This window comes from Gambusia affinis, linkage group LG12 (assembly GCF_019740435.1).
Source record: "Gambusia affinis linkage group LG12, SWU_Gaff_1.0, whole genome shotgun sequence".
In the NCBI taxonomy this organism is placed as follows: Eukaryota; Metazoa; Chordata; class Actinopteri; order Cyprinodontiformes; family Poeciliidae; genus Gambusia; species Gambusia affinis.
The window spans coordinates 27,920,330-27,942,438 of record NC_057879.1 but is presented as its reverse complement, the minus strand read 5'-3'; the positions used below and the strand labels follow the sequence as shown (position 1 = coordinate 27,942,438).

Sequence of the window (22,109 nt, the reverse complement as noted above, 5' to 3'; positions counted from 1 at the left end):
CAAAACTGAAGTTATTATTTTTGGACCTAAATAGAAACGATCTAGAATTACAGATCTAGAGTCATAGATCTAGAGTTATAGAGCTAGAGGTATAGATCTAGAGGTATAGATATAGATGTATAGATCTAGAGGTATAGATCTAGAGGTATAGATCTAGGGTCATAGATCCAGTCCTGGTTGTCCTGCTACCTGTAGATGTTTCTCCACTTCAACACACCTGAGTCCAATCATGAGGTCATCAGCAGAACTCTGGAGAACCCGACTGAACTGAGGAGGAGATCCAGGTTGTTGGACCAGAGAGACTCTAAGAGCTGCAGGACTCTGACCCCCCAGGACCAGGACTGCCCCCCCCTGGGTTATATATTCCCTTACAATATGATTAGAAGATTTGCTACATGATTTCTTGTTGATTAGATTCATGTCAGAGTATAATGGCGGATTGGTTTCAGCATCATTAATCCTCAGATTATAATTTTGTACAGAAAAATAGCAAATGAAACAGAAAGGCCTTTCTGAAGAAACTCAGGGATTCACTGATTTTTATAGTAAACTACTTTAACTCAACAGTTCAGTCATAAGAGGGTAAATCAGCTGACATGGGATATTTTTCTGATGAATTTAACTGTTTTTTGTTGTTGTTTTGTTGTTGTTTTAGTTTTGTTTTCCCCACCAGGGGGTCCCTTTTGTGGGCTCCAGTGTCCCCTTTTTCATAGTGGGCTGACAGGGAGGGGGGAAGGAGAGGGGGGAAGACATGCGGCAAATGTTGTCGGGTCCGGGATTCGAACCCGCAAGGGCCGCGTCGAGGACTGAGGGCCTCCAAGCGTGGGGCGCGCTGACCTCTACGCCACCGGAGCACGCCCCAAATTTAACTGGTTAAAAACAAGCAAATCCAAATTAAATCCAGGTTAAATCCAGGTCAGGTTGTCAGTGGAAGCAGAGCTGACTGTCTGCTGAAGAGGAGGAAGAAGAGGAAGAGGAGGAGCTGATCTGTTCCTGATCTCTATAGAAACTCAAACTTCCTCCTTCAGTTCAGTTCAACTCTCCAACATTAACTCTGATCAACATGGACTATTATGGTCTGTTTCTGCTCATCGTCTCTCTACTAACAGGTCAGATTTAGTCTAAATGCTTCGATCTACTGAAATGTTCATAAAAACTTTTGTAACTGAACAGATTTTCCTTCCTCCAGGTGTCAGATGTGATCAACCGACTCCCCGGCAGAATGAAGTGTTCGATTCAGTCGGCAGCTTTGTTCCTCTGAGCTACACTTTATCCAAACCAGCAGCTGTTAATGATTATTTCTTCTGGTACCGACAATATCCTGGAAAACCTCCGCAGTTCCTGATCTCTCACACAGCAAAAGGAGGAGAATTATCTCAGCCGCTTCCTGGTTTCTCCTTTAGAGTGAATGAAAATCAAACCCAGATGGACCTGCTGATCTCCTCTGCTGCAGTGACAGACTCTGCTGTGTACTACTGCGCTGTGAAGCCCACAGTGACAGGAAACACCAGAACCCTGTACAAGAACCTGCAGTACTCCACAGCAGCCACTAGAGGGCCTCACTCACTGTTAATCCACGGGTTTTTGAGTCTGTGAAGACAAACAGTGGCATCATGTTGCGACTGAACTTGGTGCAGAAATACTCCAAGAAGTCTGCAGACATGAGTAACGCCTGACATTCTGCATCCCAGTTGATGCAGAATGTCAGAACATTATGGATGAAAAGCTCTGCTAGGCAGAGAAACACCAGAGTTTTATACCAGAGATAAAGAATTAACAACAAGTGGAGAGACAGTCTGGTTCTGATGCAGCTGTAGAAAAACAACTTCCAACCTTCTACATGAAACCCAAATAGTTCTTTTGGTGAGAGTTCATAAACATTTCATATAACATGACTAGCAGATGTCTTTCCTCTTCTGTTGTCTTTTGTCATGTGTCCCTTCAGGCATGCCGTATGGAGAAGCTGGCTACCTTCATGGGCCATGAAAAGGATTTCAGGAGATTCTATCTTGATTGCTGAATTGACTATCAGATCACAGAGGCATCAACACAGGCAGGTTGCATTAATAAAATATCAACGCGGGTTTCAACGTTTTAGACTTTTTGCATAGACATGAGTGTGAATGTGTTTCTGGTTGAAGAGTGAGAATATTGGTTGCCTGGAATTGCAAAAATGTGACCAGGAAGAGATTAACAGAAATCTTGCAGCATGAAGTCCAAGAGCAGCCAGAAGCAGTTTGGCGTTGGATCCTGGAGGCAGCAGGAAGATTTGATATGAACTGGTTCAGGTGGGCCAACAGGAGTCTCACCAGAACCTCCATGATGTGGGTTGTCATGGCAACAGATCTGCAGTCATTGATGACTAAAGTCCATCAGAAAGCAGCTGAAGGTGAGAGGAAGAGGAGGAAGAGGAGGAAGAGGAGGAAGAGGAGGAAGAGGAGGAAGAGGAGGAGCTGATCTGTTCCTGATCTCTATAGAAACTCAAACTTCCTCCTTCAGTTCAGTTCAAGTCTCCAACATTAACTCTGATCAACATGGACTATTATGGTCTGTTTCTGCTCATCGTCTCTCTACTAACAGGTCAGATTGGATCGAGATGCTTTGAATTGTTAAAATTTAAACGTTTCCCTATAAAAACCTTTGCAACTTCAAGACTGAGAAATATTTCTTCTTTAAGGTGTCAGCTGTGATCAACTTACTCCTCTTGATAAGGAAGTCTTCAGATTAGACGGCAGCTCTGCTAAGGTGTCCTATAAATCTTCAAAACAAGCAACAACTGATTATTTCTTCTGGTATCGTCAATATTCTGGAAAACCTCCAGAGTTCCTGATTTCCCACACAGGAAATGGAGCAAAACTCCTGAATCCGGTTTCTGGTTTCTCCTTCAACGTGAGTGATGATAAAACCCAGATGGACCTGCTGATCTCCTCTGCTGCAGTGACAGACTCTGCTGTGTACTACTGCGCTCTGCAGCCCACAGTGACAGGAAACACCAGAACCCTGTACAAGAACCTGCAGTACTCCACAGCAGCCACCAGGGGGCGCCATGCTCCAGTAGGCGGCGCTCTCCTGGTGCTCTGTGTTCCAGCATTGTGTCAATAAGAAGTGGTGCTGTGAAGAGAACAACAGTCAGACTGAATGTTGAACATCAGCTGCTTTCTCCTGCTGATTTAAACCTTGTTGGACAGATGGAACATTGGCTGTGGATTATTCTGGCTGCTCTTTTCTCTGGTAAGATACAAAGATCAACATGTTTCCTCTACATGGAGTACAAGTCTTTAAAGCTGCTGATTGTTCTCCTTTAATCAATCATCTTTATTGATCCATCTCTTCCTCTGCATGTTCTGTTCTTCCCCAGAGTGTAAAGGAGATTCAGTGAAGCAGACAGAAGGAGAACTTGTTGCTGCTGCAGGACAATCACTGACTCTGGGATGTACTTATGAAGCAAATTCCTTTTCAAATCCATATCTGTTCTGGTATAAACAAGAAGAAAATAAACTCCCAATCCATATACTGTCACGTGTTAAAGGAACAGGCGTGAACTCTAAGCTGTTCAACAAAGACAGATTTGATGCCAGTCTTGAAGATGCTTCTATTCCTCTGAAGATCCAGGATCTCCGTCCGTCAGATTCTGCTGTGTACTACTGCGCTCTGCAGCCCACAGTGACAGGAAACACCAGAACCCTGTACAAAAACCTGCAGTACTCCACAGCAGCCACTAGAGGGACTCACTCCCTGTTGAGTCTTTGGACTGAAGACAGAGAAGAGATGATGTGACTGAGCTTAGTCTCAACCATCATCATTATCTGCTTTAGACTATGGAAACTGGACAGGATGAAGACAAAAACAATAAGAAAACAAAGTTCTACAATAAAAGTCTTTGCTGTTAATGTTCAACAGGTTGAAGGTTCAGATCCATGAGCTTTAGTTGCTTTAATTAGAAGATTGTGAAAGTGTTTGACCAAATATCTCAGATTCCCTCAGTACATAGACTCAGAGGAAGAAGATTAAATAACATGAACTTTATTTAAAGAGGTAGAAATTACAGACCAGATGAGTTTTGGTCTGCAGCAGTGAAGTTTTGTTGAACAGTTGATAATGCATTATAATCTGCAGTGACTCTTAGAGGGATGAATATAAAATGAACAGAAACCTCTGAAGTGTGTGTGTGTGTGTGTGTGTGTGTGTGTGTGTCCTAGGGTGACCATATTTTCATTTGGGAAAACCAGGACACCTTGGAGCGGGGTGGAGGGGGGGCCTACAATAACATGATTTCGCTTTACCATGTTGTTGGCGTATTGACAGCCATGCTATCTATCTTCTGATTAAGAACAGGGCTGCCCGCACTGACGCGGCTCAGGGATTACGTCACACGCAGCGCCGTGCGCAGGGCCCTAGTGCCTGTAAATTTAATGGTCCAATGGAGGTAATTTAAAAAACAGGATATTTCCTCACTTTCTAAAAAAAACCCGGGACGCCCGGGACGCCCGGGACAGGACGTGAAATACGGACGTTTGGTCACCCTAGTGTGTCCATACTGACAGCATTAAATGAACATTATAACTGATTATGTACAGAAACGTTTCCTAATGTTCATCCTGCAACTTTTAGATGCATCTCTGCTCCATAAGATGATGGATGGATGGATGAACAGATGCATGGATGGATGATGGATGGATGGATGAACAGATGGATGGATGGATGGATGATGGATGGATGGATGATGGATGATGGATGGATGGATGATGGATGGATGGATGGATGGATGGATGGATGGATGGATGGATGATGGATGGATGGATGATGGATGATGGATGGATGGATGGATGGATGAACAGATGGATGGATGGATGAACAGATGGATGGATGATGGATGGATGGATGATGGATGGATGATGGATGATGGATGGATGGATGGATGGATGGATGGATGGATGAACAGATGGATGGATGATGGATGGATGGATGGATGGATGGATGGATGGATGGATGGATGATGGATGATGGATGGATGGATGAACAGATGGATGGATGGATGGATGGATGGATGATGGATGATGGATGGATGGATGGATGGATGGATGGATGGATGATGGATGATGGATGGATGGACGGATGGATGAACGGATGGATGATGGATGGATGGATGATGGATGGATGATGGATGGATGGATGATGGATGATGGATGGATGGACGGATGGATGAACGGATGGATGATGGATGGATGGATGATGGATGGATGGATGATGGATGGATGGATGAACAGATGGATGGATGATGGATGGATGGATGATGGATGGATGGATGAACGGATGGATGATGGATGGATGGATGATGGATGATGGATGATGGATGGATGAATGGATGGATGGATGGATGATGGATGAATGGATGATGGATGGATGATGGATGAATGGATGATGGATGGATGGATGAACAGATGGATGGATGGATGATGGATGGATGATGGATGGATGGATGGATGGATGGATGAACGGATGGATGAACGGATGGATGATGGATGGATGAACGGATGGATGAACGGATGGATGATGGATGGATGGATGATGGATGGATGGATGGATGGATGGACGGATGGATGATGGATGGATGGATGAATGGATGATGGATGGATGGATGGATGAATGGATGGATGGATGGATGATGGATGAATGGATGATGGATGGATGATGGATGAATGGATGATGGATGGATGGATGAACAGATGGATGGATGGATGATGGATGGATGGATGAACAGATGGATGGATGGATGATGGATGGATGAATGGATGGATGGATGGATGATGGATGGATGGATGAACAGATGGATGGATGGATGATGGATGGATGGATGATGGATGGATGGATGGATTTTTAATGGATGGTAAGCTAGCTGTCTAGCACCGTGGTCAGCAGCAGCAGAGGTCAGAGGTCAAACAGAAAGTTCATGTTCTCTGGTTCCTGGAGAACTGAAAAGTGATCTCAGTTTGTAACATTTACTGATTAAATATTTAGAAACTTTTGACTTAATTAATCTGGAAATGAACTGCAGTTTAGTCAAATATTTTATAAAATTAATCTACAGACAAACTTACTAGAGATTAATGAAGCAGAAGAAGAACAAGATGAAGGTTTGGTGATATTTAATAAAACAAAAATAAATCATTTCAATGTGGGGAATCTTTAACGTAATAAACATTTGATTCCTCTGTCGGAGCAGCAGGTGAAACAGATCAGCAGACACTGAGGACTGATGGCCGACCCGTTTTCAAATGTTCTGTGCTGTTCTTGGTTCTGAACCAACCATCATCTTCCTCTGGGCACAAGATCATCAGTCCAGTTGTCAGCAAGACTTCACCTCTGAGTAAAAACAGGTGAAGTGTCTCGTGTTTCTTGAGTCTGAAACACAAGAACGTCACAGTTCTTGTGTTTCAGACAATGAGAAACTTCATGAGTTTGATATTTCTGAACTTATTCACTGAGTTTAAGAGAAAAAATGTTTCTAGAGGAAGAAAGCAGCTGAAGGAGAGAGGAAGAGGAGGAAGAGGAGGAAGAGGAGGAAGAGGAGGAGCTGATCTGTTCCTGATCTCTATAGAAACTCAAACTTCCTCCTTCAGTTCAGTTCAACTCTCCAACATTAACTCTGATCAACATGGACTATTATGGTCTGTTTCTGCTCATCGTCTCTCTACTAACAGGTCAGATTGGATCGAGATGCTTTGAACTGGGAAAATGTGTCAATGAGTCACGATGAAAACCTTTATAACTAAACAGATGTTTCTTCATTTAGGTATCAGCTGTGATCAACTTACTCCTCATGAGGAGGAACTCTTCAGTTTAGAAAGCAGCTTTGTTAATCTGTCCTATACATTTTCAAGACGAGCTGCAAATGATTATTTCTTCTGGTATCGACAATATCCTGGAAAACCTCCACAGTTCCTGATCTCTCACTCAGGAACAGGAGCTCCGATGTCAACACCGCTTCCTGGTTTCTCCTTCAACATGACTGCTGATAAAACCCAGATGGATCTGCTGATCTCCTCTGCTGCAGTGACAGACTCTGCTGTGTACTACTGCGCTGTGAGGCCCACAGTGACAGGAAACACCAGAACCCTGTACAAGAACCTGCAGTACTCCACAGCAGCCACTAGAGGGCCCCACTTCCTGTTAATCCACTGGTAGTTGAGTCTTTGAAGACAAAGTCAACAGACATGAAGCAGTAAAGATCAGAAAGCTGTCTGATTGGTTGAGTAGAAGTGGCCCCGCCCCCTGACCTTCAGCTCATTCAATGACATCATTTCCTCCTTCTGCTGCAGTGGAAGAACATTGTTGATCTGCCGTGTGGCTCTAAGGACCCAAAGACATGTTGCTCTGCCTGGTTCTGCTTCTGTCTCTCAGTAGAGGTGAGTTTAGGTTTTTTCTTCTGCTGCATTAATTAATAATCTTTTCACCAGTTAATTTCGTTGAGCAGGTTGATAGAATATTACTGTTCATGGGACATTTTTCCACTTTTTCTTCTTCTCTCACCCTCATGGACGATGTTTGTCTAATGGCTTCATTTTTTCCAGGTCTATCAGCTCAGGGTCAAGACTTCATCTCTGCGGTTGTTGATAAAGTCACCGGGACAGAAGGACAACTCGTCTCATTCAGCTGTAGCTATAAGACGGGTTCTGAACATGCCTACCTTCACTGGTACAAACAAGTTTCTGATGTTGAGGCTCCTGAGTTCCTGCTGTGGAAAGGAGCAAATAACCGAAGTGAGATGGAATATGTTACCAACGATCATTACAGATCAGTAACAACAGATTCATCAACTGAACTCCGGGTTGAAACGGCGACTCTGGCAGATTCAGGTTTCTACTACTGCGCTCTGGAAACACAGTGGTGCAACATGTAGAGGAGGCTGCACAAAAACCTGACCACAGACACCAGACCCAGGTTCAAAGATAAGAGAAACCACAAACCACCGCTCCTCATCCAGGCTTTCTGCTTCTTAAGAAATGGAAGTTCACCTTCTGAGTGTCGAGGGAAAATCCACAAGTTTAACTCCTGACAATTTTAATTTTCAGAATTAAAAGAACAATAAAAGTTAACTATGAGCAAGAGAACATTTTCAGAAAAGTCAACCATTTTCTAGTGAGGCTTAAAAGTTTTGTGCAAAGAGATTTTATAGATTTAAGAAATTCTGCAAATAATTTATCACCTTATTTTCAACATTCTGATTTCAAAACTTAGAAAAATTTACATCTGAAACAAAACTTCAGGACGACTCAGCATCAGAAACCTGCAGGAGCAAAAGGTCAATAGAAAATGACCAACAGCCACTAACAAGACCGAAACAAGATAAATTTATTCTGAATGAAAGTTTCAGTGTTTCCTCCTTCAATCAGGAGAGAAGCTGCAGAGTTTCAGACTGAAATGTTTCATTTCTGATGCCACAGAAAATCTATCGACTCCAACCTGAGAGCTTCAGCAAAACGTTGAATGAAAATAAATCCAAAATCAGATGAAACCCGAGGAGTGGGTTTCAGGAAACAAAAAATAAGTTTCCTGCTCGTTTCCAGTGAGAGTTGGACTCCGCCAGGGCTGCCCTTTGTCACCGATTCTGTTCATTACTTTTATGGACAGAATCTCTGGACCAGCCAAGGTGTTGAGGGGATCCGTTTTGGTGGCCTTAGGATCAAATCTCTGCTTTTTGCGGATGATGTGATCCTTTTGGCTTCATCAGGTCGTGATCTGCAGCTCTCACTGGAGCGGTTCGCAGCCGAGTTGAAGCGGCTGGGATGGCGATCAGTGCCTCCAAATCCGAGGCCATGGTCTTGAGCCGGAAAAGGGTAGAGTGTCTTCTCCGGGTCAGGGGGGGTGTCCTGCCCCAAGTGGAGGAGTTCAAGTATCTTGGGATCTTGTTCACGAATGGGGGAAGAAGGGAGTGAGAGATCAAGCGGGCGCCGTACCGGTCCATCATGGTGAAGAGAGGTAAGTTACTGGTGGAGCAGATCCGAGATTCTGGAAGAAAACCTGGTGAAAGTTTCATATCGATATTTCTTCTTCTGGACCCGACAACATGCAGGAGGGCAGCTGCAGCACCGGGTCGGAACCCATCTCTGAACCCATCTCGGATCAGAACCTCACTGCTGGCATCGGCTCACCTGTTCATGGGTCCACAGCGCCATCATGTGGTGAAAACTCTTGCAGTCATATTTTCTGTTTCAGGCGTTTCAGCTGCAGCGTTTTCATATTTGATTCATGTGATCATAACTGGACCGGTTCCAGATCATTTCTGCTTTAAAAGCTCCTGAGAGCTTTAATGTTTCAACAGGAGAAGTTTTAAACATCACAGCTTTACTTTTACATCCAGTAGTTTTTCTGTGTCCTTTTCAGTTATTCAGTGTATTTTATGTTTATTGTTGTTATTTTTATGGATTCTTTCAGATTTCCTCTGTTAGGCCTTCAGTCTCCTGTTGACTCACCTGGTTTACAGAAATATTGTTTCTTTTAAAGTTTGTTTTTTATTCAGAGCTGATTTTTCATCCCTGTTTTAAACGTTTCCTCTGATTTCATCCCCATAATGTTTATTTTTATATTTGAACTGAATTTATTTGACATATTTGATGCCTTCAGATTTAATGGATCTGCCCTGGACAGCAGATGCTTCAGTACCAAAAGCGGCCAGTAGGTGGCGGTGGCGCTGCATCTTTTAATAAGTTCAACGAAGCAATAACCAATTATTATTGGTTATTGCTAAACAACAAACATTTCATCCACTACTAACTGACTCCACTCAGTTCAGTCCAAGTCAGATTAACGGCTCCAAGCTGAACTGGTTCAGATCTGAATCCTGTTCATACTGTGAGTCTTAAAGTGAATGAAGAACATGAAGGAACCATCTGGATGTCTGGGAGTAGAAACTGTTTTGTCTCCAGCTCTCCCTTCACACCCGGAGCCCAAATGACCATCCGGACGCCGTGATTGGCTGAATGCGTCATGTGACTGATGGTTCTGCAGTAAAGGCCAGATTTTACAAACTGGGTTACAAACATTTTCATAAATATATAATCAACATTGAAGCTGGTGACAGTCTGGAGGAACATTTGGCAGGAATATGTGTAAAGAACAACAGAGATGATCAAAGTGTGGCGACTCCTCAGCGTCAGACAACGTGTCTCTGACCAGATGAGGGTCACTGTGAAAAAGTCACAACTTCAGGTCAATATTCACATCTCTGGATCTCAGCAAATATGATGCTGGATTAAAGGCAGATGAAAAATCCATGAAAAGCTTCTGCGCCACTTTGTGCCACACTAAGTGCTGCAGCAGCACCAACTTCCTGCTCTGGAACTGGAGCAGATCCAGAAAATAACTTCCCATTTCACAAAACGTTTCCATTTTAGAACAAGTCAGAACTTCAGCCTGAAATCATTTAGATCCTCATCAGATTTGGGCAACAAATATTTCCAGATGTTTGTCACTTTGTGGAGCGCCAAAGATTTATGGAAAATGTAGCAGGTTATACCTGCTGGTTGCTGCGGTCAGGTTCTGATCCGTCGACCAGCCGAGCGTTTCTCTGATTGTCTTCAGTTATAAACAGGTTTCTGTGAGCAGGAGGGAAACAGGCAGTTCATCCTAAAACGTTAAAACAGTGAAAAAAGTTTTTCATTGAAATCTAAATCAGACACATCAGTAACAACTCCTCTTTTCCTCGTGGTTTTTACAGCGCCCCCTGCTGGGCAGGAGTTTCCTGAGGGAGTTTGTTGGAAACATCCGTGTTGGTGGTTAAACTGGAAGTTTTTATTGAGGATCACTTCACCTCCAGTATCATTCTGGTTATTAGAAAATCATAAATACATCAAATACAAGCAGAAAACAGAAACACTGAGCAGTTTCCATCCCTCCGCTGAGCTGCAGTTCTTTAAACATCCACTTGATGACGCTGTTGTCCAATAAAACAGAAAAACAGCCAGCATGAAGGACGCCACCTGCAGGAAGCAGGAGTCCTAGCAGCCGCCTTCAGATTCCATTGAAATGATTTGATTCAAATCATAAATAAAAACACAGAAGAAAGAAAACGGAGGAATTCTGGGATGTTTTCATTTCTATTGGTTTATTTCAGGTCCAGATGTTTCAGTTCAGATCATCAGATTCATCTCTGTATTCTTCACCAGCTGTAATGAAAGGATGATAGAAACGATGTTTTATTAGAGGAAATAAAAACAAATATGTTTATATTTAGAAACTTGAAGAAAGAGAAACAACCTGAGCTTCTGTAGATCGGCTTTATTTGTTCTGATGGATCTTTAAATTATTTTAATGTGAATATTTTGTATTTTATGATCGTTGGAGCTTTAAGTCGACTCACCTGGTGATCCAGACACTTCTGTGTTTTGTTGCTGCTGGTTTGTTGTTTCCAGTCTGAAGGCGGCTGAGAAATGTTTCCGTTGACCTTTAGAGAAACCAGAGCAGAGAATCGTCTCGGGTTCAGGAAACTCTGCTGCTCCTGATGTGACTCAGCTCTGAAGGTTCTGGAAACAGAAACATGATTCAAATAATCGGATCATTTCATGACTGAAATCAATCGTCTCGTTTCTCTGAACAGGAAGTGACTTCAGACTTCATTAGCAGGAAATCCAGAGAGGATCAAACCAGTAATGTGAAACCACAGGGTGAAACATTGACAGAGTTAGCTAGCATTGCTACAGTTACATCCAAAACTATCCAACTACAAATTAAAATTAGTTTCATGTTTTTCAGGTTTCAGAAAAACGTTTTGTTTTTTTAAACGTTTGGTCAAAAATCAGCAGAAAACTTGTTAATTTCACTGATTACTTCCTCATCGGGTCACCTTCAGGGATTTCTGTCTCAACTTCCTGATTCAAATCAATGAAAGAGTTCCTCTGATGCACCAATCAGAGCCTCCGTACCTGCATCAGCTGGTTCACCTGGACAGGTGAGACAAATGATGCCAAACATTCAGAGACGAGTTGAACTCCAGGAGGAACCAGGAAAATTCCTGCAGATCCGCCAGGAATCATTACAGGATCCACAGCAGCTCCCCCTGCTGGCAGGACGGAGACATTACAGCTGAGAGCAGCAGGACCGTCATCTGTCCACCGAGTCCATCTGTCCACCGAGTCCTTCTGTCCACCGAGTCCATCTGTCCACCGAGTCCATCTGTCCACCGAGTCCTTCAGTCTGTCTGTCCGTCCGTCAGTCAGTCTGTCTCTCAGGGTCATGGCGTCCTGAAGACGAGGTTGACCTCTTGACCTCCAGCTCTGTTCTGATCCCTGATCGTGTTTTCCAGCTAAAATCTTTAAATTTTTGAGTTTCTGTATAAAAACTCATTTTACCTCCAAAAATCAGAAATTTTCTGGGTTTTAATTAAATTCCTTCTTAAATTATTCAAAGTAATTAAAAGTTTCCTTTTTACCACGAAGCAAACTGAATGAAATCATTTTAATGTGTTTATGAAATCATATTTTATTAATCCCAGTTAATCTGGGAGAGGCCCCTTCTCTGTCCACTTTTAAAGCTCGTCTTAAAACCCATCTATTTAACTTGGCTTTCAACACCAGTGAGATCTAGTTTAAAGTGTATGTCTTTGTTTTTAAACTACTTTTAATTATAATTATTCTTATTTTGTTGTGTTTTTGTTTTTGGATTGTACAGCACTTTGTATCAACTGTGGTTGTTTTAAAGTGCTTTATAAATAAAGCTGGTATGGTATGGTATGGTAATCTGATGAAGGCTGATTGATTGGATCTGATTAATCTGATCATATTTGATCCTGTTCTGTTATATTTCATAAACATTAAATTAATATTTACAGTAAAAGTTGCTTTTGTCTGTTTATTGTTGACTCTGCGGCTCTGAGGTCAAAGGTCATCCAGATGTTATTTAATCTAGATTTACTTCCTGCCTTAATAATTCTGGTTCCAAACTGACAGTTTTAATCCAGATTATAGATGTGAATGTGTAGCGATGACCAGCTGCTGCTGTGGTTCATGTTGTCATATTTAAACTGAATGAATGATTCTTGTTTCCTGGAAGTTGCAGCTGCAGGTTTTTTTTTCCGTCGGAAACTTTCTGTGGTCGAGTTTCTCTGGTTCAACCGGATGTTTGTCAGATTCTGGGTCGACCACGAGGCTGCAGCGCTGCTGCTGCTGCTGATGATGATGATGATGATGATGATGATGATGATGATGATGATGATGATGATGATGATGATGATGATGATGATGATGATGGTGATGATGATGATGATGATGATGATGATGATGATGATGGGCCTAGTCAAAGCAACAAACAGCTTCTGCTGAGCCTCTGACACAAAAACAATTAAAACTGATTTCTGTAGTTTAATGGCTGCAGCTGCTGCTGCTCAACCTGGGGAGGGTCAAAGGTCATCTCTGAACCAGCCCAGCAGTTCAGAGTGTGAAGCAAGCCTCAGTTAGCAGGTCGAAGGTTAAAGGTCATGGTACTGATGGTATCCAGAAACAAGATGGCAGCCGGATCTGAAGAACATTGTCGGCTGGACCAAAGTGTGATGTCATCAGGGTTAACCCAGCTGAAGGCTCGGTGGTGGAGGAGTGATGCTGTGGGCCCCAGACTGACCAGGACCTGCCTGTTAGCTTCCTCTGCGTTGGTCTTTTCTTCATGTTGAGCTTCTCGTTGCTCTAATTCTTCTGGTAAATTAATATTTGAACATGTTTGTATTAAAGTCGTATTTGAGGAAGAAGCTGCGGCGACCTGGTTTTGGCCCCTGCGCCTCATGTTTGACAGCTGGGCTCCAGATGAAGTTTTAGTGTTTATAGAAAAATAAAATAAAAGGCTGTTGCCCTGCAGCAAGAAGGTCCTGGGTTCGATTCCCGGCCCGGGGTCTTTCTGCATGGAGTTTGCATGTTCTCCCTGTGCATGGTGGGTTCTCTCCGGGTTCTCCAGCTTCCTCCCACAGTCCAAAAACATGACTGTCAGGTTAATTGGTCTCTCTAAATTCTCCCTAGGTGTGAGTGCTTGTGTGTCTCTGTGTTGCCCTGAGACAGACTGGTGACCTGTCCAGGGTGACCCCGTGACCCCGCCTCTCGCCCAGAACGTAGCTGGAGAGGAACCAGCAACCCTCCTGACCCCATTAGAGTGAACAGAAAATGGATGGATGGACTATAAAATATAATAATAACAACAAACAGCAGCAAACCCGACTGAATCGCCTAGACTTTGACTAGGCCATCGCCTCGTCAAAGTCGAGATGTCAGCCACAGACTGAGGCAGAGCAGAGTGGACCTGATGGTTCTGATGGTTCTGATGGTTCTGAGTGACTTTATGATTGTTTGGATCCAGACGAAATTAAACAAAGTTATTGATAAAATATTTTAATTTGATATTTAAATATTTAAATATTTAAATATTTGGACCTTAAAACCATAAAAGTATCAATAAGTTAGTTATGGATCTAATCAATAATCAATAAGTATCTGCTGGTTCTTCCAGTTATTTTATAATTTTAAAAATATTTTTGCTGTTTGACAATTTCCTGTAGTTAGTTTTTCTTTTAATGATCAAATACATACAAACATTATAAACATTATAAATATTATAAATATTATAAATATTATAAACATTATAAATATTATAAATATTATAAATATTATAAACATTATAAATATTATAAATATTATAAATATTATAAATATTATAAACATTATAAACATTATAAATATTATAAATATTATAAACATTATAAACATTATAAATATTATAAATATTATAAATATTATAAATATTATAAACATTATAAATATTATAAATATTATAAACATTATAAACATTATAAATATTAGAAATCGTATAAATCGTCGCATCATTATAAATATGATAAATTTTATAAATATTATAAACTTTATAGATATTTTAAATATTATAAATATTATAAACATTATAAATATTATAAATATTATAAACATTATAAACATTATAAATATTATAAATATTATAAATATTATAAACATTATAAACATTATAAATATTATAAATATTATAAACATTATAAACATTATAAATATTATAAATATTATAAACATTATAAATATTATAAATATTATAAATATTATAAATATTATAAATATTATAAACATTATTTCTAATAATATTTATATTAATGTTCAGAATTTTTATTCTTTATTCTGTTTAATGTTTTTTATTTTCTATTTGTTTTGATTTAATCGTCACTGATTGATAATAAATTAAGTTCTAATTTATTCTAATTTATAAAATAATATGTAAATTATTATGATATAAAGTATCTGTAGAATTTGTTTTTTAAATTATTCGGTTTGAATCACTAAATTGTTTATTTATTTTATAAAACCAGAAATGATCATAAAATGTGTTTTATTCTCCTTTATATAACGATGACTGAATGAATGAGTGAATGAATGAATTCATGTGCAGGCTGGTGTGACCTCTGACCTCTGCTGCTCCACTGTGGCTCTGAATGTTTCCTGGATGTTTCTGCAGCTGCTGATCGTTCGCCTGCTGCGTTCTCACCATGTTGGCGGCGGCAGGAAGCGTGTGACCCGCTCCGGTTCTGTTCTGGCCCGGTTTCTCAGCCCCGCCCCGCCGGCTTCCTGTCCCAGCGGGCTTTGAGGCGCCAGCCGCAGCCGCCCTCGCCTGTGACGCTCAGCGACCGCATCCTGTGGAAACTGAGAGCAGAAGATCCTCAGCAGCCAATCAGAACGCAGATCAGGCGCCCACGCCGTGACATCACAGGCGCCACAGGAAGTCTGCAGCTTCAGGTCACGATAACAAGATTTTACATGAACTTAAACTATTGATTAACATGAAAACATCTGGATTATTTAGACAGAAATGATGTTTTCACATTTTGTAAAAAGTAAAATAAAATAAATTTTATGTTGATTCAAGTTTATGATTTCAACCTTTGAATGTTTTTATTCCTCTGAATGTAAATAATCCAAGAACCAGACAGAATAATAATAAAGATAATAATGGAGCTTTATAATGTCGTATAAGGAACAAACTGACTGTTATGGATCAGAGAATAAGTAATAATCAATACTTTGATTGATTGATGATCTGCAGGGATTCTCATGTGAGGAAGTTATTATTATAAAATAATAATTTATGTTTCTTTAATGAACCTTCATTAATTTAATTCAATAAAATCCAAATTAAACATCAGATTGAAAACCGATCAGAACCTTCAGCAACTGGATCAGCAGCCAAATGGTCGACCCGGAACCGTTTTGACCCGGAACCGTTTTGACCCGGAACCGTTTTGACCCGGAACCGTTTTGACCCGGAACCGTTTTGACCCGGAACCGTTTTGACCCAGAACCGTTTTGACCCGGAACCGTTTTGACCCGGAACCGTTTTGACCCGGAACCGTTTTGACCCAGAACCGTTTTGACCCAGAACCGTTTTGACCCGGTCCGGTTTATTTTAGCTCCTTGAGGTTGAAATACTGTATAAAATGTCCGGTTCTGGTCAGCTGGTTCTGTTGGGTTCTGCCCCAAGTTCAATCATTCAGACGTTGGATTTAAGCTTTTATAGAAGAACCGAATCTGTCCTGATCAGAACCAGAACCAGAACCAGAACCAGGACCAGAACCAGAACCAGAACCAGAACCAGGACCAGAACCAGAACCAGGACCAGGACCAGAACCAGAACCAGGACCAGAACCAGGACCAGAACCAGAACCAGGACCAGAACCAGAACCAGAACCAGGACCAGAACCAGAACCAGGACCAGGACCAGGACCAGAACCAGAACCAGAACCAGAACCAGAACCAGGACCAGAACCAGAACCAGGACCAGGACCAGAACCAGGACCAGAACCAGAACCAGAACCAGGACCAGAACCAGAACCAGGACCAGGACCAGGACCAGAACCAGAACCAGAACCAGAACCAGAACCAGGACCAGAACCAGAACCAGGACCAGGACCAGAACCAGAACCAGGACCAGAACCAGGACCAGAACCAGAACCAGGACCAGAACCAGAACCAGAACCAGGACCAGAACCAGAACCAGGACCAGGACCAGGACCAGAACCAGAACCAGAACCAGAACCAGAACCAGGACCAGAACCAGAACCAGGACCAGGACCAGGACCAGAACCAGAACCAGAACCAGAACCAGCATGAAGCAGGCCAGACGTCTGAACTGCAGCAACATTTATGAAAATATTTAACACCAAAGCAAAGAAGAAGAATGAAACTGGAGTTCAAGTCAGAGGTCAGAGGATCCCAAACCTCATAATTAATTTAATCAGCCGATCAAAGTTATAGATCAGATAAAATGAAACAAAATAAAAATATAAAATATGTTCAGATGTTTAAATAAAACTGTTTGTAATAAATGAGATTAAAATAATGAGGCCATGAATGATCCACAGATCTGAACTGAGTGGAAAACAGGTGGATCACACACACACACACACACACACACACACACACACACACACACACACACCCAGCTGCTCTGCGGGTTTCCATGGTTTCCATTCAGTCTCTCAACAGGAAGTGATGAAACTCATCAGATTCATCGCCTCACAGTCGGGATCTGGATTCTGCCAGGAAACCACAGAAGAAGAGCGCGGCTCCTTCATCGCCTCCTCCTCCTCTTCCTCCACCTGTTCAGAACCGCCTTCAGGACATCCTGGAGTTTTTGGGTCAGAACTCTGAGCAGCTTCACATCCAGAACCGGGTCAAAGTCTGGCCTCAAATTATTTCAACTAAACGCTGAATATAAAATAAAACCTGATAAAAAACAAAATACTGAAACAGGCAGGAGGGTTGATGCCCCCACCTGTTTCTGAGTCCTGTTCAGACAATATTCTGATATTCTGATGATATTCTGATGATATTCTGGTTATTGTGGTGTGAAAAAATGTTTTCATTTGGCCCAAACTTCTCAATCTGAACCTGGAGACTCCAGACCGTTTAGATAAACGACGTTTAACCAGGAAGAACGAACCGTTTCCATCTGATGGAAGTTTATAACAGACAAACGGGTCGTTAAGGGATGAGTGATGGTAGAAAGATCACAAGACATCACTGGCCGTCAAAGTGCAGCGATTCTATTTATAGTTTTCTCCTCTGACCTCATCAATCACTTATTAATAATCACAAAATAAACATGAAGTCTAAAACCAAACTACTGCAACAGACTGAATGTTCTGCTCTCTGTAGTATTTCAGAGTTTGTTTTTGTGGCGTTGTTGTCGGTTACTATGGCAACGAGTCTGCGTAGCTGCGCTGATACAGAGAGCAAGAAAGATGGTTTTGAGTTTTAATTTAACGAGCCTGAAATTAATAACAGTTATTCCACAGCGGCTGTGATGACATGTAGTAGAAAAATGTTTTGTCCTCATGTAAACAATAACCTGCAGCGGATCTATATTTATAAATATGATTAAATCAGAGCGCAAGCAGCAGGACGGAACCAAAGCAGTCATTTTACTGCAAACTGAGAAAAGAAGACGGAGACGAATGGCAGCCATTTATCACCATCATGTACGCCGCTGGCCGTCGGCGTCGGCGTCGGCGTCGGCTGGCGCTGCTCTCTGTGAGCAACATCCCACAGGACAACAGGAACCAGCAGAACCCAAACTGGGGAAAACCATCACAGTCGCTCTGATCATTAACAACGTCCATCATGGCGCCTCAGTGTGGTCAGGAAGAGTCAATACCTGTTTGCCCTCAGAGGTCAGAGGTCACTGGAGGACAGTCTGGACCGATCCGGACTGTCTGTGTTCCAGTCAGAAGAAACTGGAGGATCCAGAAACATTCAATCTCCAAGTAAATGTTAGAATTTATTCTTTCATTTGATACAATTTAATTTAATAATTCTGTGGATTTAAGATCTCAGAACAAGATGAGAAATAAAACATGTTAATAAAACATTAATAAAACATGTTAATAGAATATGTTAAGTATATATGTAAATGGACTTTTTAATGTAAATGTTTCTGTCACCAAATCCAAACAGAACCAGCTGAACGGAACCAGTTAGGATTTTTATTTGTGTTTTCTAAATTTGTTTCCCTTTAATTTCTCATCATTTTGATACATTTTGTCCTTCATGGTGTTTTAATCGAATCATTTCCTCCAGTTTCCTGCAGAAAGGAGCTGGTTGGTTTCTGCAGCATCAGAAACTGTTTCACTGATTTCAACATAAAGACATTTATTCTGGTTCTTTAGTTCTGGTTCTGGTTCTGGTTTCTCTGACCCGGTTCCGTGCCGGTTGTTCCCTCCTCACCCAGCTGTCTGAATAAACACTTTCGTCTCTCAGCTCTGCAGGTTTTGCAGCAGAACAAACAGGAAACCACAGAAACATCCGCAGCTTGTTGCAGTTTGAGCCGCTCTGCTGACAGATTACAGATTACAGATTACAGATTATCTCTGTCTTCACTTTGGTTATATGTGATAAAATGACTAGGAATCAATACCTCAGGTTGATTTTGCAGCTGAAAAGTTTCATCAAACATTTCATAAAAACCACCAGATGGTCTACAAAGCATACAATAAAATCTGGTATTGCAACACACTTTTTAAAAGAAAATACAGAAATTTATGATCGGAATGAAATAGCAAATGAATTCAATCATTATTACGTAAATGTTGGTCCAAGACTTGCTGCTCAGATACCAAAAGATGATAGCGACGTTACCCAAAAAATTGGGAGTTGTCCAAACAGCATCTTTCTTGGAGAAACGGATGAGAAAGAAATACTGAGTATCGTAAACAAAATGGCGAATAAAAAATCAAAGGATTGGGTAAATATGGATATGAAATTTGTAAAGGAAATTATGTCTTATGTAATTAAACCATTCACCTATATCTGTAATTTGTCATTCTCATCAGGAAAATTTCCAGACGCCATGAAAATAGCAAAGGTAATTCCCATTTACAAAAATGGTGAGAAATGTATGTTTAGTAATTACAGACCGATATCGTTGTTACCACAGTTCTCAAAAATTTTGGAGAAACTATTTGTAAATAGATTAGATACATTTATAGATAAAAATAATATATTAAGTAGTAGTCAATATGGATTTAGAGCCAGAAATTCGACATCAATGGCCCTTATGGAACTGACAGAACATATAACAAATGCTATTGATCAAAAACAATATAGTGCCAGCATTTATGTCGATCTAAAGAAAGCATTCGATACGATTGACCATAGCATTTTACTCAAAAAACTTATTAAATACGGGATTAGAGGGCCGGCATTACAGTGGATTTCGAGCTACCTGGAGAATAGAAAACAGTTTGTACAAGTACATGATACTAGATCCGAATTTTGTGAAATTACATGTGGAGTTCCACAGGGTTCAGTACTTGGACCAAAGTTGTTCATCTTATATGTAAATGATTTGGTAAATGTATCAGGGTTTTTCAAATGTATTCTATTTGCGGATGATACCACTTTTTTTTGTCAGGGCAATGATATAAAAGGGATGTTAAAAGAAATGAAAATAGAATTTATGCAAATACATAAATGGTTCAAACTTAATAAATTATCTTTAAATTTGGACAAAACAAATTATATGTTATTTACAGGGAGACAAAGAACTGTAAACACTCCATTTAAAGTTGATGGTGTAGAGATTTGTAGAGTTAGTGAGGTGAAAATTTTGGGTGTGAAAATTGACGAGAAATTATCATGGAAATCCCATTTGAATTATTTAAGAACAAAATTAGCAAAATCAATTGCAGTGCTTTATAAAGTACGGGATTTTCTGAATGATCATGCACTGTTTATGTTGTATAATGCACTAATTGTTCCACACTTGGTTTATTGTGTTGAGGTATGGGGAAAGGCATGTTATACTAGTACAAAATCTGTTTTTGTTTTGCAAAAAAGGGCAATAAGAATTATTGCTCGAAAACATGGTAAATATCCAACAAATACATTATTTTGTAATTTGAGGTTTTTGAAATTCAATGATTTAGTTGATTATAATATTTTGTTGGTTATGTATAAGGCACATCTAAAAACATTACCCTTAAACATCAAAAAAACTTTGAAAAGAGAGAGAGTAGTTATAACCTTAAGGGGACACAGATTTTTAAGAAACCTAAATTCAGAACTTGTTTGAAAGAACGATGTACTTCGATACAAGGAGTCAAACTGTGGAACGACCCACAAAACGATGTTAAAAATGTTAAATCATTACACGTGTTTAAAAGAATGTTAAAGATTGTTTTTTTGAAGAAGTATGAAATAGTATAAAGTCAGAGTATAGTATCGTTCAGTTGAGATTGATAATAGATCTTGTTTCTTTGTTCTTCCTTTGTTTTCTTTTTTTTGTCACATAAGACAAATCAAAATTTTTTTATTTTTTTTTGTTTTTTTGTTGTTTTGATCCATAGTTGAGAAAAAGGGGCAGATATTATAAGATTATTTTCTTCTTTCTGCTACCTTTCATTTCATTTTTTTTTATTAATTTTTTTTCTTTGTATTGAATGAAATGAATAAAGATTTAATTAAAAAAAAATAAAAAAATAAAGAAACTTTTATTGAGCAACAGCAGGAAGTTGAGTTGTGTCGGAGTAAAGATGGCCGCCGCTGCTCCAAGGTCGGCCATGTTTAAAGGTTCTGGATCTCACAGGACGTTCAGACCGACCCGTTCTCCTCTGACTGCTTCTTTAACTGCTGAGGTTCCACAAGGTTCTGATTTAGATCCACTTTTGTTTTCCTGTTTCATCCAGTTCAGATTACTGACCTGTATTTTCATTTGGATCAAATCAGTTTGTCCAGATCAGAGCTGGTTTCTCCAGTAACTGGTTTTAAACTCCAGTAAGACAGAAACTGGTTTTTGCTCCCAGTCCCAACTGGACCGTCATCCTGTTGGTGAAATGGGAGCTAAAACTCCAGAGTGTTTTGACGACCCCCGACCCATCCTCGTCGGGCCGCGACCCGCGACCTGCGACCCGACCCACAGGTATTTACCCGATGGTAAATAAAAACCCGCGACTCGTCGTTGTCGGGCCGCGACCTGCGACCTGCGACTCGTCGTTGTCGGGCTTTGACTCTCCTTCAGGCCGTTTGAGTTTCATCACAGAAACTTTTCTACCATCAGACAGA

At 40.7% G+C, this 22,109-nt stretch overlaps 2 long non-coding RNA genes and 3 gene segments (V, D, J or C); 4 read left to right on the top strand and 1 right to left on the bottom strand.

Annotated features, from left to right (window-relative positions):
• The first annotated feature begins 1,601 nt into the window (after positions 1-1,601).
• Positions 1,602-3,102, top strand: LOC122841751. The segment is given in 3 exon segments: positions 1,602-2,389; positions 2,500-2,580; positions 2,678-3,102. Coding segments are annotated over 3 exon segments (621 nt in total).
• Positions 3,101-4,035, top strand: LOC122841759. The segment is given in 2 exon segments: positions 3,101-3,231; positions 3,359-4,035. Coding segments are annotated over 2 exon segments (462 nt in total).
• A 2,376-nt stretch (positions 4,036-6,411) lies between these two features.
• Positions 6,412-7,371, top strand: LOC122841763. The segment is given in 2 exon segments: positions 6,412-6,701; positions 6,794-7,371. Coding segments are annotated over 2 exon segments (438 nt in total).
• A 25-nt stretch (positions 7,372-7,396) lies between these two features.
• LOC122841803 lies at positions 7,397-7,879 on the top strand. Its single transcript, XR_006372456.1, has 3 exons — positions 7,397-7,406; positions 7,572-7,695; positions 7,795-7,879. It is a non-coding gene; the product is annotated as an uncharacterized LOC122841803 (long non-coding RNA).
• A 1,221-nt stretch (positions 7,880-9,100) lies between these two features.
• On the bottom strand, positions 9,101-15,823 carry LOC122841786. 2 transcript variants are annotated; one of them, XR_006372438.1, is made up of 4 exons: positions 15,463-15,823; positions 11,922-12,058; positions 11,360-11,522; positions 9,101-11,165 (listed from the first exon to the last, which is right to left on the bottom strand). It is a non-coding gene; the product is annotated as an uncharacterized LOC122841786 (long non-coding RNA). The 2 variants fall into 2 exon arrangements; XR_006372437.1 differs by lacking the exon at positions 15,463-15,823 and having other exon boundaries at positions 9,389-11,165; positions 11,922-12,585.
• Between the last annotated feature and the right edge of the window lie 6,286 nt (positions 15,824-22,109).